This window comes from Condylura cristata, unplaced genomic scaffold (assembly GCF_000260355.1).
Source record: "Condylura cristata isolate star-nosed mole 26May11 unplaced genomic scaffold, ConCri1.0 scaffold00032, whole genome shotgun sequence".
NCBI lineage: Eukaryota > Metazoa > Chordata > Mammalia > Eulipotyphla > Talpidae > Condylura > Condylura cristata.
The window spans coordinates 3585998-3597667 of record NW_004567133.1 but is presented as its reverse complement, the minus strand read 5'-3'; the positions used below and the strand labels follow the sequence as shown (position 1 = coordinate 3597667).

Genomic DNA, 11670 nt, shown 5'->3' with positions numbered 1-11670 from the left:
GCGGGGAGGTGCCAAGGGGGCTGAGAGAAAGTCGCCAAGCCTGTCGGAGCCAGCAGGGCAGGAACATGAACAGAAGGAAGCTTGGCCCCGGGCGGCAGGGCCCTGCCAAGCTGTCCGGTGTTGCCATTAAAAAGCAGCACCCAGGCGGGGGAGGGGAGCTCCTGCCACCCCCAGGTTCTTGTTTGCAGGGCTCCCCCAAACCAGCCAGGATGCAAGAACATCCTAAGGTCCTATCACATCACCGTTGTCATATGTGTGACCGGCCATGACCGTGAACAACACACCTGGGTGGAACCCCAGGCAGCACCGAGCACAACCTCCCCCTCGGTCTTTCTGAGGCCCTTGCAGCCCTCACCCCGAACCCCAGAAGGCTGGAGCCTGTCTCCAGCCCCTCAGCACCAGGTTGCAGGTCCTGCCACCCGACTCAGGCTCCAGATAGTCAGGAGGGAGGAAAGCGCCTGCCTCCTCCTTCAAAGTCAACCTGCGGCCATACGATCAGGGTTTCTATCTGCCAGTTGCTGACCTGGACGCTGCAACCGTCTCAGCCTGGTCACATTCCTGGCTCGGCCATGGGCTTTGCCTGCTCCATGCCTCAGTTTACCCTGAATGAGGAGGCTGAGTCGGGCCCCATGTAATCCCACTGTGCTGGTTGAAGGAGGCTCTCTCCCAGGGCCTTAGGGAAACTCACCCACGTAAAGCTTTTCCAAAGCTTTTCCCAGAATCTCCCCGGGCCCAGAGGCGTCGGGGTGGAGAGCAGTTACAAGGCGAAGTCCCCCCCGGCTGCCTGGTTGATTAAAAGGCCGGGCCTGGGGCCCTCGCGGAGGCTGGGCCTCCTGCTGCGGATGATCCGGGGACCAGGCTGTGCTCCAGGGAGGCCGCTGAGTTGGAAAATGGAGCCGCTTGGGCCGTGTCCATGTGGGGCAGGGGAGCAGGCCGGGCTGCAGCTGGACCCCGGCCTGATGCTAGGAGCCCTCGCGGAAGCTGTGGATCTGCGTGGAGTACCTCTGCAGGTGGCCCTCGGGCTGGGCCTCGGTGGCGCCGAGCACACCCCCCGCTGCCTGCTGCTGCTGGTAGTGCTGGTAGAGCTTGGGGCCCGGCCCGTCCAGGCCCGGGAGGTGGCTGCTGGACATGGTCAGGATGGTGGCGGTCAGTGACTTGATGTAGTTCTTGGCCAGAGTGAGCGTCTCGATCTTGGAGAGCTTCTTGTCGGCCCGCACGTGCGGGATGACCTCGCGCAGCGCCTGGAAGGCGTTGTTGAGCTTGTGCATGCGCTGCCGCTCCCGCTCGTTGCTCTCCAGCCGGCGCTGGACGCTGCTCTCCCGGCGGCCGCCCGGCCCGGAGGACCCCGGTCTCTTGCGCCCGCCCTCGGCCCGGAGCCCCTGGGCCCGCGTCGCCCTGCTCCGCAGACCCTTGGTCAGCTCCGGCCCGGGGCCCGGCTGCGGCCTGTCGGGGGTCCGCTCCTGCGGGGTGGTCTCTGTGTCCTGCGGTGGCGCCCGGCGCCTGGAGGGCCGGTTCTTGGTCTTCATAGCGCCAGGCTGGTTGTCTGGCAGGGTGGTGGCTCCGAGGGGGCTTTGGAGCTGAAATACAGAACATGGGTCACCCTGTGGTCACCTGGCAGTGACAGGTGGACATTCAGGTTAGCTACCCAATGGCCGCCGACCCCTCGGTGCACAGTGACCCCGGGGTCCTTCCTATCACCACGTGAGCCCTGAGTTGACCCCATGAGATCCTGTGGCCCTTTTTGGCTTCACACTGACCCCTCCGGCCCTTGTCTGATCTGGTAGCTCCTTTCCCCTTGGGTGACAGACTTGGGTCTTTCTCTGGCTCTAGCTCATCATTGCCTCCCCCGCCCCCACCGTGTGTCCACGGAGCCCAGGTGACCTGAATCAGACCCTTTGCTCAGACCACCTGACTCACTGGAGGCAGCTCTTCTGCCCCCCGAGGCTGTGCAGCCTCCTGCTTGCCCCAGTGGACAGACAGGCAGCTCCAGCACCACACTCTTTGCCTAGCCCTGCCCTTGGGAAGGTCCACATGCAGGGACGACAGACACTGAGGCCAAATCTCTGCGGACATGGGCAGTGGTCAAAGGGCAGCGATCAACAGTTGACCAAGCCTGCAGGGTCCCCAGGCCCTCCTCGTGCATCATTACCCCCCTCCAGGACCCACTGGAACCCCCACCCCCAGTTACCTGGGGATCCGCGGCTGCACGCGCCCAGCTGCCCACGGGGGACAAGGACACGTCGCTTTAGGCGTCCCGGGCGGGGCCGGCCGCATGTAAATGAGCTCGCGGGGCGGGGCGGGGCGGGGGCGGAGCCGGTGTCCGGGTCTCCGGCCCCGCGGGCCGCGAGGGGAGGGGGCGGTGGCGCACCTGCGGGAACCGGGCCAGGCCCGCCGGGCTCTCCGGCCTCCGGGGGCTCCGGAGCCCATTCCGCAGACTGCGAGAGTGAAGACTGTAGGAGCCCACCGGGCGGCGGGGAAGCCCCGGACCGCACTGGCTTCCTCACGTGGCCTCGGGTTTAAGGCTCCTGATAGCGACCGAGAAAGCGAGGAATTCACGGAATAGCCGTTTTGCCATACTACTGGTTTCTGAATGGGCAGCGACCACATCCTTTTAGAACAGCGGCCCAGGTGCCCCGTGCCCCGCGCCCTCGCCCGCCGTTTCCGGCTGACCCCGCAGCAGCCCCAGCGGGGGGACCTCCCCCACCCCGCCGGCCAGGTGCGAGTGGGCGTGGCCCGGGAGGCCTTCCAGCCCCTGCGGGGCAGCGGGCAGAGCTGGGCACCGCTTTTAGGTTTTTAGGGCAGAAAGCAGACGGCCAGGGCTCAAAACCGACTCTACCTACTTGCTTTTATTCAATCACCCCGCCCAGTTTCACCTTTTACAGGAGCACTTTAGGGTGTTGAGCTCAGAGGCTCTTGGTGGAGTGGGGTGGGTGGGTGGGGATGGGAGACCCCTGGGTGCAGGGAGCGTCCGCGTGGCACAAGGGTGGGTGCTCTGTGCTCCCACTTCTGCCCCGCAGGTCCAGGAGCAGAGGAGCTGCACTGCACTGCCGGGCTTCTCTGGCATTACCACCTGCTGCCTGTCTGTGGGCTCTCAAAACCGGGCTTCCCCCCCCTCCCTCGCTGCAAGGCTGCCAGGCCTGTATTTGCAGGAACCGGTTAACCATCGTCTGCTAGTCTGACTAGAGGGTGGACTGAGGCTGTGGGCCATCAGGTCCACCCTCTGCTAGTCTGAGCTGATTAACTTCTTGGCTTAGTGCTCATTTGAGGATGAAACCCAAAAATTATGCTAACCATTCATCACAGAGGCTTTGAACTTCAGATATATTTTAAGGCAGCACAAATGCTTTATAAAAGTTTGGCTTTCCTATGCAAATCTTGTTCGCGGGAGTGTGGAGGATTTAAGTGGGGGATGGAAACTGGCTTCACAAAGCTACAGACCATGGCAGTGAGGAACCCCCACAGCAGCCTGCCAACGCCCACGGCAGGCCAGTGCCAAGCATCGGCTCCAGGCCTCAAGCATTGGAAAAACATAAAACGGCAACTGAATTTATAAATATATAACTATATTTATTTTGAATATTAAATAGTTTTTAAATTACAAGCAATTTATTGAATCACACTATGCATCAATATACAGTAAAAATCTTACAATTTAAAAATGTACACAATTTAAACTGAAAGTTCATTAACTGTTGTATTGCCGTGAACCTCTTACAGCTGTGTTAAAACGCAACAGGGGAACCTCAGTGGTGTGAATGCCCCATAGATCTTCCATTCTGGGATGGGATTAAAACAGTGGGCACACACACCAGTCCATTAAGATCTATCTAAGCCTGCGTGGACTCAAACAACCTGAAAGAACATGTTCAAGCCATCCAAATAACAGGTTGTTGGTTATTGCAATACTGCCAACACATCTTTTAACAATTTACTTACATCCTAAAGAGAATTTTTCCTTTTTTGATAACCAGAAACTGAGCCAGACCCATTGCCACTGACAAATATTTAAGTATTTGTCAGATATTCAGATCTAAATCTGAAGTGCCTGCACACACCTGCTCTTATTTTAAGGCTAGTTATCTTGAAGCTCTTATAACTTCATGAAGCCTAACATTTGGAGCCTAACACTTGGGTCACTTTTGGAATTTTTGGGTAAGGGGCTGAACAGAGTAAAGCTAGGAGTCGCCTTCCTTGTGCCCCAGGCCTCATGGCAGATAGCAGTTAAGTCACTCACCCTACAAATACCCTCTGGGAAGCCGTAAAGAAAGGAAGAGATTTTGAAAGGCCTTTAAAGGCAGCAAGACAAAGATTTTTTCTTAGATAAACTTACTTGGCAGAAACAGTTACCTGTACATTTACACACAGAGTGAACTGTTTTGCTTCTGGAGCGCTCCCTCGAGAACCAAGTCTTAACGAGCACAGCCCCAGTCTCGGGTTTGGAGAGCACTTTTCTACATTTGTCTTTCTGGCTTATCACGGGGTCATTTGGTAACACAAATTAACATTTAGCTAGTTAGGAAATGAAAGTTAGATTACATTTATCATAAAATTTAAAATAGGTAAACACCACCAAAGTAAGACTAATGAAAATCTGATAGATTCCCAAAAAGGCCTGAAGTGTCACTGAGCTATGATAACCCTTCCCCAGATTATCTAGAGAGTTCCACTGATTCATTTCATTGCATAACTCATGAGAACAAGTTTGAAATCGGCTACTGGTAACCAACTTAGTAAAAAAAAAAAAAAAAAGGAATCAAACAACAAAGCACATGCTGACATTTCAAAAATGGGCTGAAAATTTTAATCTACATAATTTATTTCCTGTGTATTGCTTGAGATTTCAAAAGAACATGTTAACTCACATGTTGATAAATATAAAACCTTCCCTACCAGGCAACACCACAGTAATTACTACTCAACCCCACCCCCCATTCAATGTATAAAATGCTTTTTTTGGCAATTTATTATGAGAGCAATATAGATTTAAATTAAAATGGGAGTTATGCTGTTAAAATCTCCTTAAATATAGTGGAAAATGTACAGTCCCAAAAGACCAACATATTTACCTCAGGCTGACTGTTTAAGGAGACTGTACATCCTATCGATCTGCTTGATTTTAATCATTAAATCTGAATGCCTTAAGCCTATAATTTGAAAAACTGCTATAATCGCCTCTCAATTTCTTTTTCAACCAAGACTGACAGTTAGCTGTAAAAATTCAGAAAATTCATGAAGTCTCCTTAGCAAGAAATTCAGCTATAACAATTTTGGCAATGCCCTGTTGACTTTTTTTCCCTAATGCCCTATTGACTTGTTTTCAATATGCACATCACAAAGTCCAGCTCTCTGGCACTGCTGTCCTGGCTGTGAGAGGGGACTCTTTCTCCATTTGGAATTTTCTTGACTGTAAAGTTATTGCTATATATAAAGTTAGAGGAGTGAACCAGAACTGATCACAAAGGTCGTAATTTGCTACGTAAACTCGAGCCAGTATTCTCATTTGCAACTTGTGTTAGGACCCGAGTTCCTGTGACTTCCATCATGCGCTCCAGCCTGGGCCTACGGGCTCATCCTAGTGTGACACTCGAGTCAGGAAAGCAAATCAGCACCGGAACATTTGGGGTGAAGGTCCAGGGTATGGGGACCACAGACCTGAGGTCCCACCTAGAACAAACGGCTTCATGACAGGCATGCAAGCCTCCTCAGCACAGTGCCATTAAGCGGCTCTCGCCCCTGGAGAGAGCCAAAGTGGAACTCAAGGACGGCAGAATGAGGTCGGCTTTTTATTACGAACACCTGATTCCTGTCAACATTGTGCAGCTGCACCAGACAAGCTTGGTCACTTTCAAAGCAAGGGAAACACTTGGTGCTTATGCAGAGGGGGAAGGGTTAGTGCAGATGGTGTGGGCAGGGTCTGGTGTGACGGCCACTTTGGGCTGCCCAAGGTCCTGGTGAGGAGAACAGACCAACTGTGGAGGCTCCACTTCTGTCCTTCCTCACAGCGGTAGGCTGCAGTGAACTCTATGGTAACAGGGAAGTCACACCTGGACATAACGGGGCTTGGAGTGGTTCCGAGGGGAAATGCAGCCATGGAGGTTATTTCACAACTCAAATTGTATAAATAGGACAACTCAAACCCGCCCTCCTTGGCTACCACAGCACTCTGCGGAGCATCTTCCTCTGACTTCTCTATCTGCTAGCAGGAAGGAGGTGCGTGGCCACAGCTGTCCATGTTTTAAGAACCGGCTTTAAGGGGAAGTGACTTGGGGGCCACATCCTTTGCCAGAGTCCAGGAGGGACAAAGGGTGCTTGGGCCCCCAGGGAGAATAATCAGGGGGTCACACATCCTAACCCACAGCTCCGTTCTGGGGCCCACTGCCTGTTGAGAACTTTAGAAAATTGGGGGGTGGATAGGAGAATCACACAGAGGGGCTGCAAGACCCTTTAGCTCCTCAGAGAGCCTCATTTGCTATAGAGAGAAAACACAAAATGTATTTCATCCAATTGACAACAGAGCAATCTTTTTGGACTCATCAAAAATATTTCCTATAGGAACATAAAACACTAATATTCAGAATCATTTATCATTTACGAAAGAGTACCATATGTACAATTCCAGCAACTCTAGAGACAGCATAACACTCAAAATATTTAAGCTTTACAAGTACCATGCAGAGCAAACAAACTATAAAACAGGAAGGAAAAAAAAAATCAAACTAGTGGATAGCACCAGCTTGACCTGCCTTAGTTTCCTTGAATAATTTAAGATTCTGTACACTATCAGGGACTCTTAGAACATTTATCCACAGTGCAATTACAGAAAGCAATTAGTGATTTCTTTGAAAATAATAAATATGGCTCACTGGTGCCCATCCCTGGTCATGCGTCCTCCGGGCCGTGCACAGACCAGGATGCACAACGTGGACACAGAGAACACCCCGCATGGAAATCAGAAACAGTCCCGAGCCTGCAGGCGGCAAATGCCAGAGCGAGGCGGGCACGGCCCTGGCCGGCTGAGCGTGGCACGTCCCCGGTGGGAGGCTGGCTGTGCACACTATGCCGGGTGGACTGGCCTCCAGTGGGCCTCCCACACGGGCGCCTGGCCCAGCGCTGCTCCTTTCCGTTCCCTGGTCTCTGTCCCATCTCGGCAGGTGGCGAGTGCATGTCGTTGCTTGGCTGGCAGCGCAGGAACACCGCTGGGAGGGGGGAGCAGCCAGGGACCCCAAGAGTGCTTGAGCATCCACCTAATCTTTTTCTCCATCTTCACTGCTTCCTATTTTGGAAAGAGCAAGCAAAACTGGGTTTTAAAATGATCACCACAGATATAAATAGTCTAGCCAGCATCTGTTCTCTGTGCAGAAAAGGGAACTGAAGCTAGAAGTGCGGCTGTCCACCACCTGGACAAGCGGAGCGCTTTTGTCCTCTAACAGTGGCACCTGCCAGACTCTGGAGAACACAGCTGCTCGGCTCACACGCCGGGTCAATGCCAGCGCTGGGGCCACGGGAGAAAACCAGCTCTGATGTTCCTCTGACCAACCTTTAGGTACCGGGCGTTATCTAATCGGTGCAATTAAACATAGCTCAAACACAAATAAAAGCTCTTTATATTTCATAGTTATTTGATCAGCAAACTTCAAATAAAAAATGTGCCTATTAGCATTTATCTTTCAATCTACTTATGGGGAAAAAAAGGATCCATAAGTTCAGATAACACAACTTCAAATGTGCCCTGCTCATAACTTCCCACCAGATCTCTGGTATCACAAAGACCAGGACTTAATGGCAAAATCAACATTCCTAGGGAAGAACCAGAGCACATTTGGGCTCAATCCTCAACTCTTGGGGCCAAATGTTCCAACAGCATAAACTTTCTTAAGAGTTTGTTTTCTTGGGCCCTCCCTAGTGGCATAAGGGGTTAAGTCTCATCACCATGAAGCTATCTGCAGCCACTGCAGCATGAGTTCGATCCCTGACCAGGGAGCTGACCCACAGGGTACAGCAGACCTCTCCTGTGTCAACCACTGCTCCCCTCAGCAGTGCATTTCAATCAATCTGTCTGTTCTGCTCTCCACTCTGTCTCTGGTGACTCCTTTCACCCCTGCACCTCTGGTCTACACCCCAGCTCCTTAAAAAGAAAAAAAAGAAAAGAAAAATTCACTAGGATCACTAGGAGACAGGAGAGATGGGACTGGGTCCCTAATTCAGATTACGACTTAAATCTTATGGAGAAAAAAAAACCAGGCAGAGACAAATTCTAGTGACCCAGAGCTGGACTCCACTTGTGTGGGTTGCCCAGACCCGCAGGCCACCTGCGGTATAATGAGCTTGTGGAGTAACGGAGCTCAACGGGGGACCTGGTCCCAAGTGCACACTGTCAAGATTCTGAGAATTTTGCAAACAAACAAATACCAGGACAGGTCAAACTAACATACGTTCAAGCCTGCAAGGAGGGTCACCAAGCTGACACCCACCCCCCGTGCACACGCTCTTCTCACCTCCCTGCTCGATGTCGGAGTCAGTGAGGTGTGTGAGAGAGAAGCTGGCAATGTTGGCAGGAGAGATGGAGAATCTGGAATACGGCGACGTGTGAGGCCAGCTCTGCTCCGCACTCCGGGGGGGTGGCGGAGGAGAAAAATACTTTGATGTCTGAAGAGAAGGCTTGGAACTAAGAAGATTACTTGTTGTCTTTGACATAAAAGGATCTGGGGAGAAGTCATCATCCCATTCAAAGCCTCCACCTAAACGTTAAAGAAAGAATTCTCCTGTCATCATTTCATGCTAAAGAACAGAGGTGAGCACAAGTGCACAGGTGTGCTGGGTAGAGCGACACACCCACTCGGATGGCAGATGGCAGAGCCGCTCACAGCTATCACGAGGGACCATTTAAAGCAACGTGTTCAATTGGCTTCAAAAAGTGTACAGTGTTCACAGGGCACCATCTCTTAGTCACTAAGAAGTGAAATACCTTCTTCATCAGTTGAACTCTCAGAATTTATGCACCTGCTCAGGTAAGGAGAACCTGACGAAGGTGCTGTGCTGCTTTGCTCAGGGCCATGAGCTTCTCCTCCACAGTGCCCCAGTTCCTTGGTTGGGGTCTCCTGAAAAGTCAAACATAAATTCCCATCAACAAGCGCCTGCTCCTGGGAACCTACAGATGTATACTGCAGCATGGCAGCTCCTCTCAGTGAGCAATGTTCATTTCTTAAACAGGTGGGTTCCTGGAGAGGGTGGAAAAGAAACACTGCCTTGTCTACCTACTGCATGCAGCTCTGGAACCTGGACAAAACACTACAATTCAAAGTACAATCAAGCCAGCAATAAGTCTGCTGCCCCTACACCCCCGAGGACTCAACACAGTCTGAAATCCAAAGTGAGCACTGGTAGGAACAGAGAACTCCAGAAGCCCTTTGGCTCTTGGTCTGGAAGCTGTAAGGGTCTTCTGAGCTCAGGGTAGAAAGAAAATTCCATGTTGGCTCTTTTTTCTGTTCTCTTGATCCCAGTCCCTGTCTGGCTGTCAGACACCTGCAATCCTGAGGGCTGTGATGCTTCATCTCCACTAGAGGAGATACAATCCCTGAGATTGAGGAGAGCCTCCCTTCCCTGCCAACTCATTGTTTTGTCTCTGTGTCCAAGACATCAGAAAGTACTGATATCACGGAGAGGAAGGAGCTTAGGAAAATGACCCCATAAAGTAGTCTGTGAGTTCCCAGTTTTCCCTCTGAGCTGTGCATGGCAGATCTGATCCTGCACAGCAACCCAAGTGCTGAGAGCAGAACTGCAGGGAGGCTATCAGTGGGCCTGGCATGAGCACAGGACAGGTTCACACAGGACAGCAAAGACTTTGGAAAGAGGGACTAACACTGCAATCCCAATCCATAGAAGACTCGTTAGAACTTAAACCTAAACCCAAATGGATCCATGCCCTAATATTAAGGCAAATATAACAACATTCTCCGCAGAATATAAATAATAAGACATATCACAAAACATAATAAAGATACACTCTAAAATTACTCTGCATACAAAGCATTGAGAAAACCTTAATTCACAGGGGGAAAAGACAAGTTAACAGATATGTTGGAATTACCTGAAAAAGACTTTTTAAAATTTTCTTATATTAAGGGTAAATATTTCTGAACAAAAATATAGAAAAAACTCACCAAAAGTACAGGTGATAAAAGGGATAAAAAATTTTCAAATTTCAGACTACTGAGACAATAAAAAACTAACTTTGAAAACTCACTGCACTGGACTCGATAGCAGAAGGGAGATGACACAGAAAAAAATAAATAAATAAGCGAATGTGAAGTATATCAACAGAAAACACCTGAACAATAGTAAGAATAAAAACTGGGGAACTGTGGGAAAGAAACAGACCTCAGGACCTATGGGACAAAACCATCAGATCTAACAATGGAGTCCCAGAGGAAAAGGAAACAGAATGAGGTAGAAAGTTATCTAAAGAAATAATGGCCAAAAGCATCTCAAGTTGGTAAAAGTCATAAAATTACAGATTCTAGAGGTTCAGCAAATCATAAATGGTATAAATATGAAGAAATTCATGCCCATAATTGAGAAATCATACTCATAATCAAACTACCTAAAACTAAAGATGAAGAAAAATACCTTGAAAGCAGTCAGAGATAGTGCTATGACAAAAATAGGTCAATGAGAAATCAATAGTCAGGGTAAATATCTTTAAGAAAATGAGGGTGAAATGAAGAAGATCCCAGATGGAGAGAAATTAAAAGAATTGTCAGATTTGTTAAAAGAAAAAAAGGCAAGCAAAAACAATACCAAATGAAACTTAAAACATCAAAAATGAGAGAAAGAAAACAGTAGTGACTATTTGGATAAATATAACACATGTCTCTTGAGTTTCTTAAAATACATTTTACTGGCAGTGAAGCCCTGTCTGATGGGTTTTCAATTAAGAGTATATAATACACTAAACAATTCAGATAAGAGGGGCGGGGAAAAGGCCGACAGAGTGGAATGGTTTCCACATTCCATTTGCAGTGGTAAAGTACTGCTTCCAAGTTACTGTGAAAAGTTATTTATATTGTATTCCCAAGAACCACTATAAAAATCTCTAAGATACATTGTAAAAACACAACAGTTAATACTAAAAAATGTTCAAATTGGCCCTCCCTGGTGGTGCAGCGGGTTAAAGCACTGCACTAAGAAGTTTAAGCCACTTAAGAGATGAGTTCGATCCCGCCTGCCCTGGAGTAGACCACATGGCCTGCAGACCTCTCCTGACCTCTCCCCTCAGCAGTGTACGTGGTCGATCTGCCTGTTCTGCTCCCCACTCTGTCCCTGGTGAATCCTCTCACCCTCCACATCTCTGACCTGTACCCCCAGTTCTGTATGAATAAATGAATCTTTAAAAAAAAAAAAAGTTAAAATTACCCAAACAAAGACATGAAAGAAAAATAAGAGCTAGCGGAATGAACAGAAATGATGGTCCCTCTTGGCGAATTAAATGAATTAAAATGAATTGAATTAATGAATTAAAATGGCACAAATCAGGCCCTCCCTGGTGGCGCAGCGGGTTAAAGCACTGCACTGAGAAGCTAAAGCTACTTCCGCATGAGTTCGATTCCCGCCTGCCCCGGAGGTGACCACATGGCTAGGCAGAACTCTCCTGACCTGCCCACTGCTCCCCTC

General features: G+C 49.7%; 2 protein-coding genes across 2 annotated transcripts in view; both read right to left on the bottom strand.

Annotated features, from left to right (window-relative positions):
- Positions 1-962: 962 nt before the first annotated feature.
- On the bottom strand, positions 963-1538 carry BHLHA15 (basic helix-loop-helix family, member a15). The gene has a single exon (XM_004691940.1). The coding sequence runs from the start codon at positions 1524-1526 to the stop codon at positions 963-965; it is 564 nt and encodes a 187-aa protein (XP_004691997.1). The 5' UTR covers positions 1527-1538.
- A 2072-nt stretch (positions 1539-3610) lies between these two features.
- The window catches only part of LMTK2 (lemur tyrosine kinase 2), an 85095-nt gene continuing 77035 nt past the window's right edge, over positions 3611-11670 (bottom strand). The window contains exons 12-14 of the mRNA XM_012731995.1: positions 8966-9098; positions 8496-8738; positions 3611-7273 (exon numbers count right to left, since the gene is read on the bottom strand). Coding sequence (XP_012587449.1) covers positions 7245-7273; positions 8496-8738; positions 8966-9098 — 405 coding nt within the window. The 3' untranslated portion in view covers positions 3611-7244. The remainder of the gene's footprint in view (positions 7274-8495; positions 8739-8965; positions 9099-11670) is intronic.

What these genes read in the sequence shown, in the direction of transcription:
- BHLHA15 (XM_004691940.1), bottom strand. Translation starts at nt 1,526, where the DNA reads ATGAAGACCAAGAACCGGCCCTCCAGGCGCCGGGCGCCACCGCAGGAC.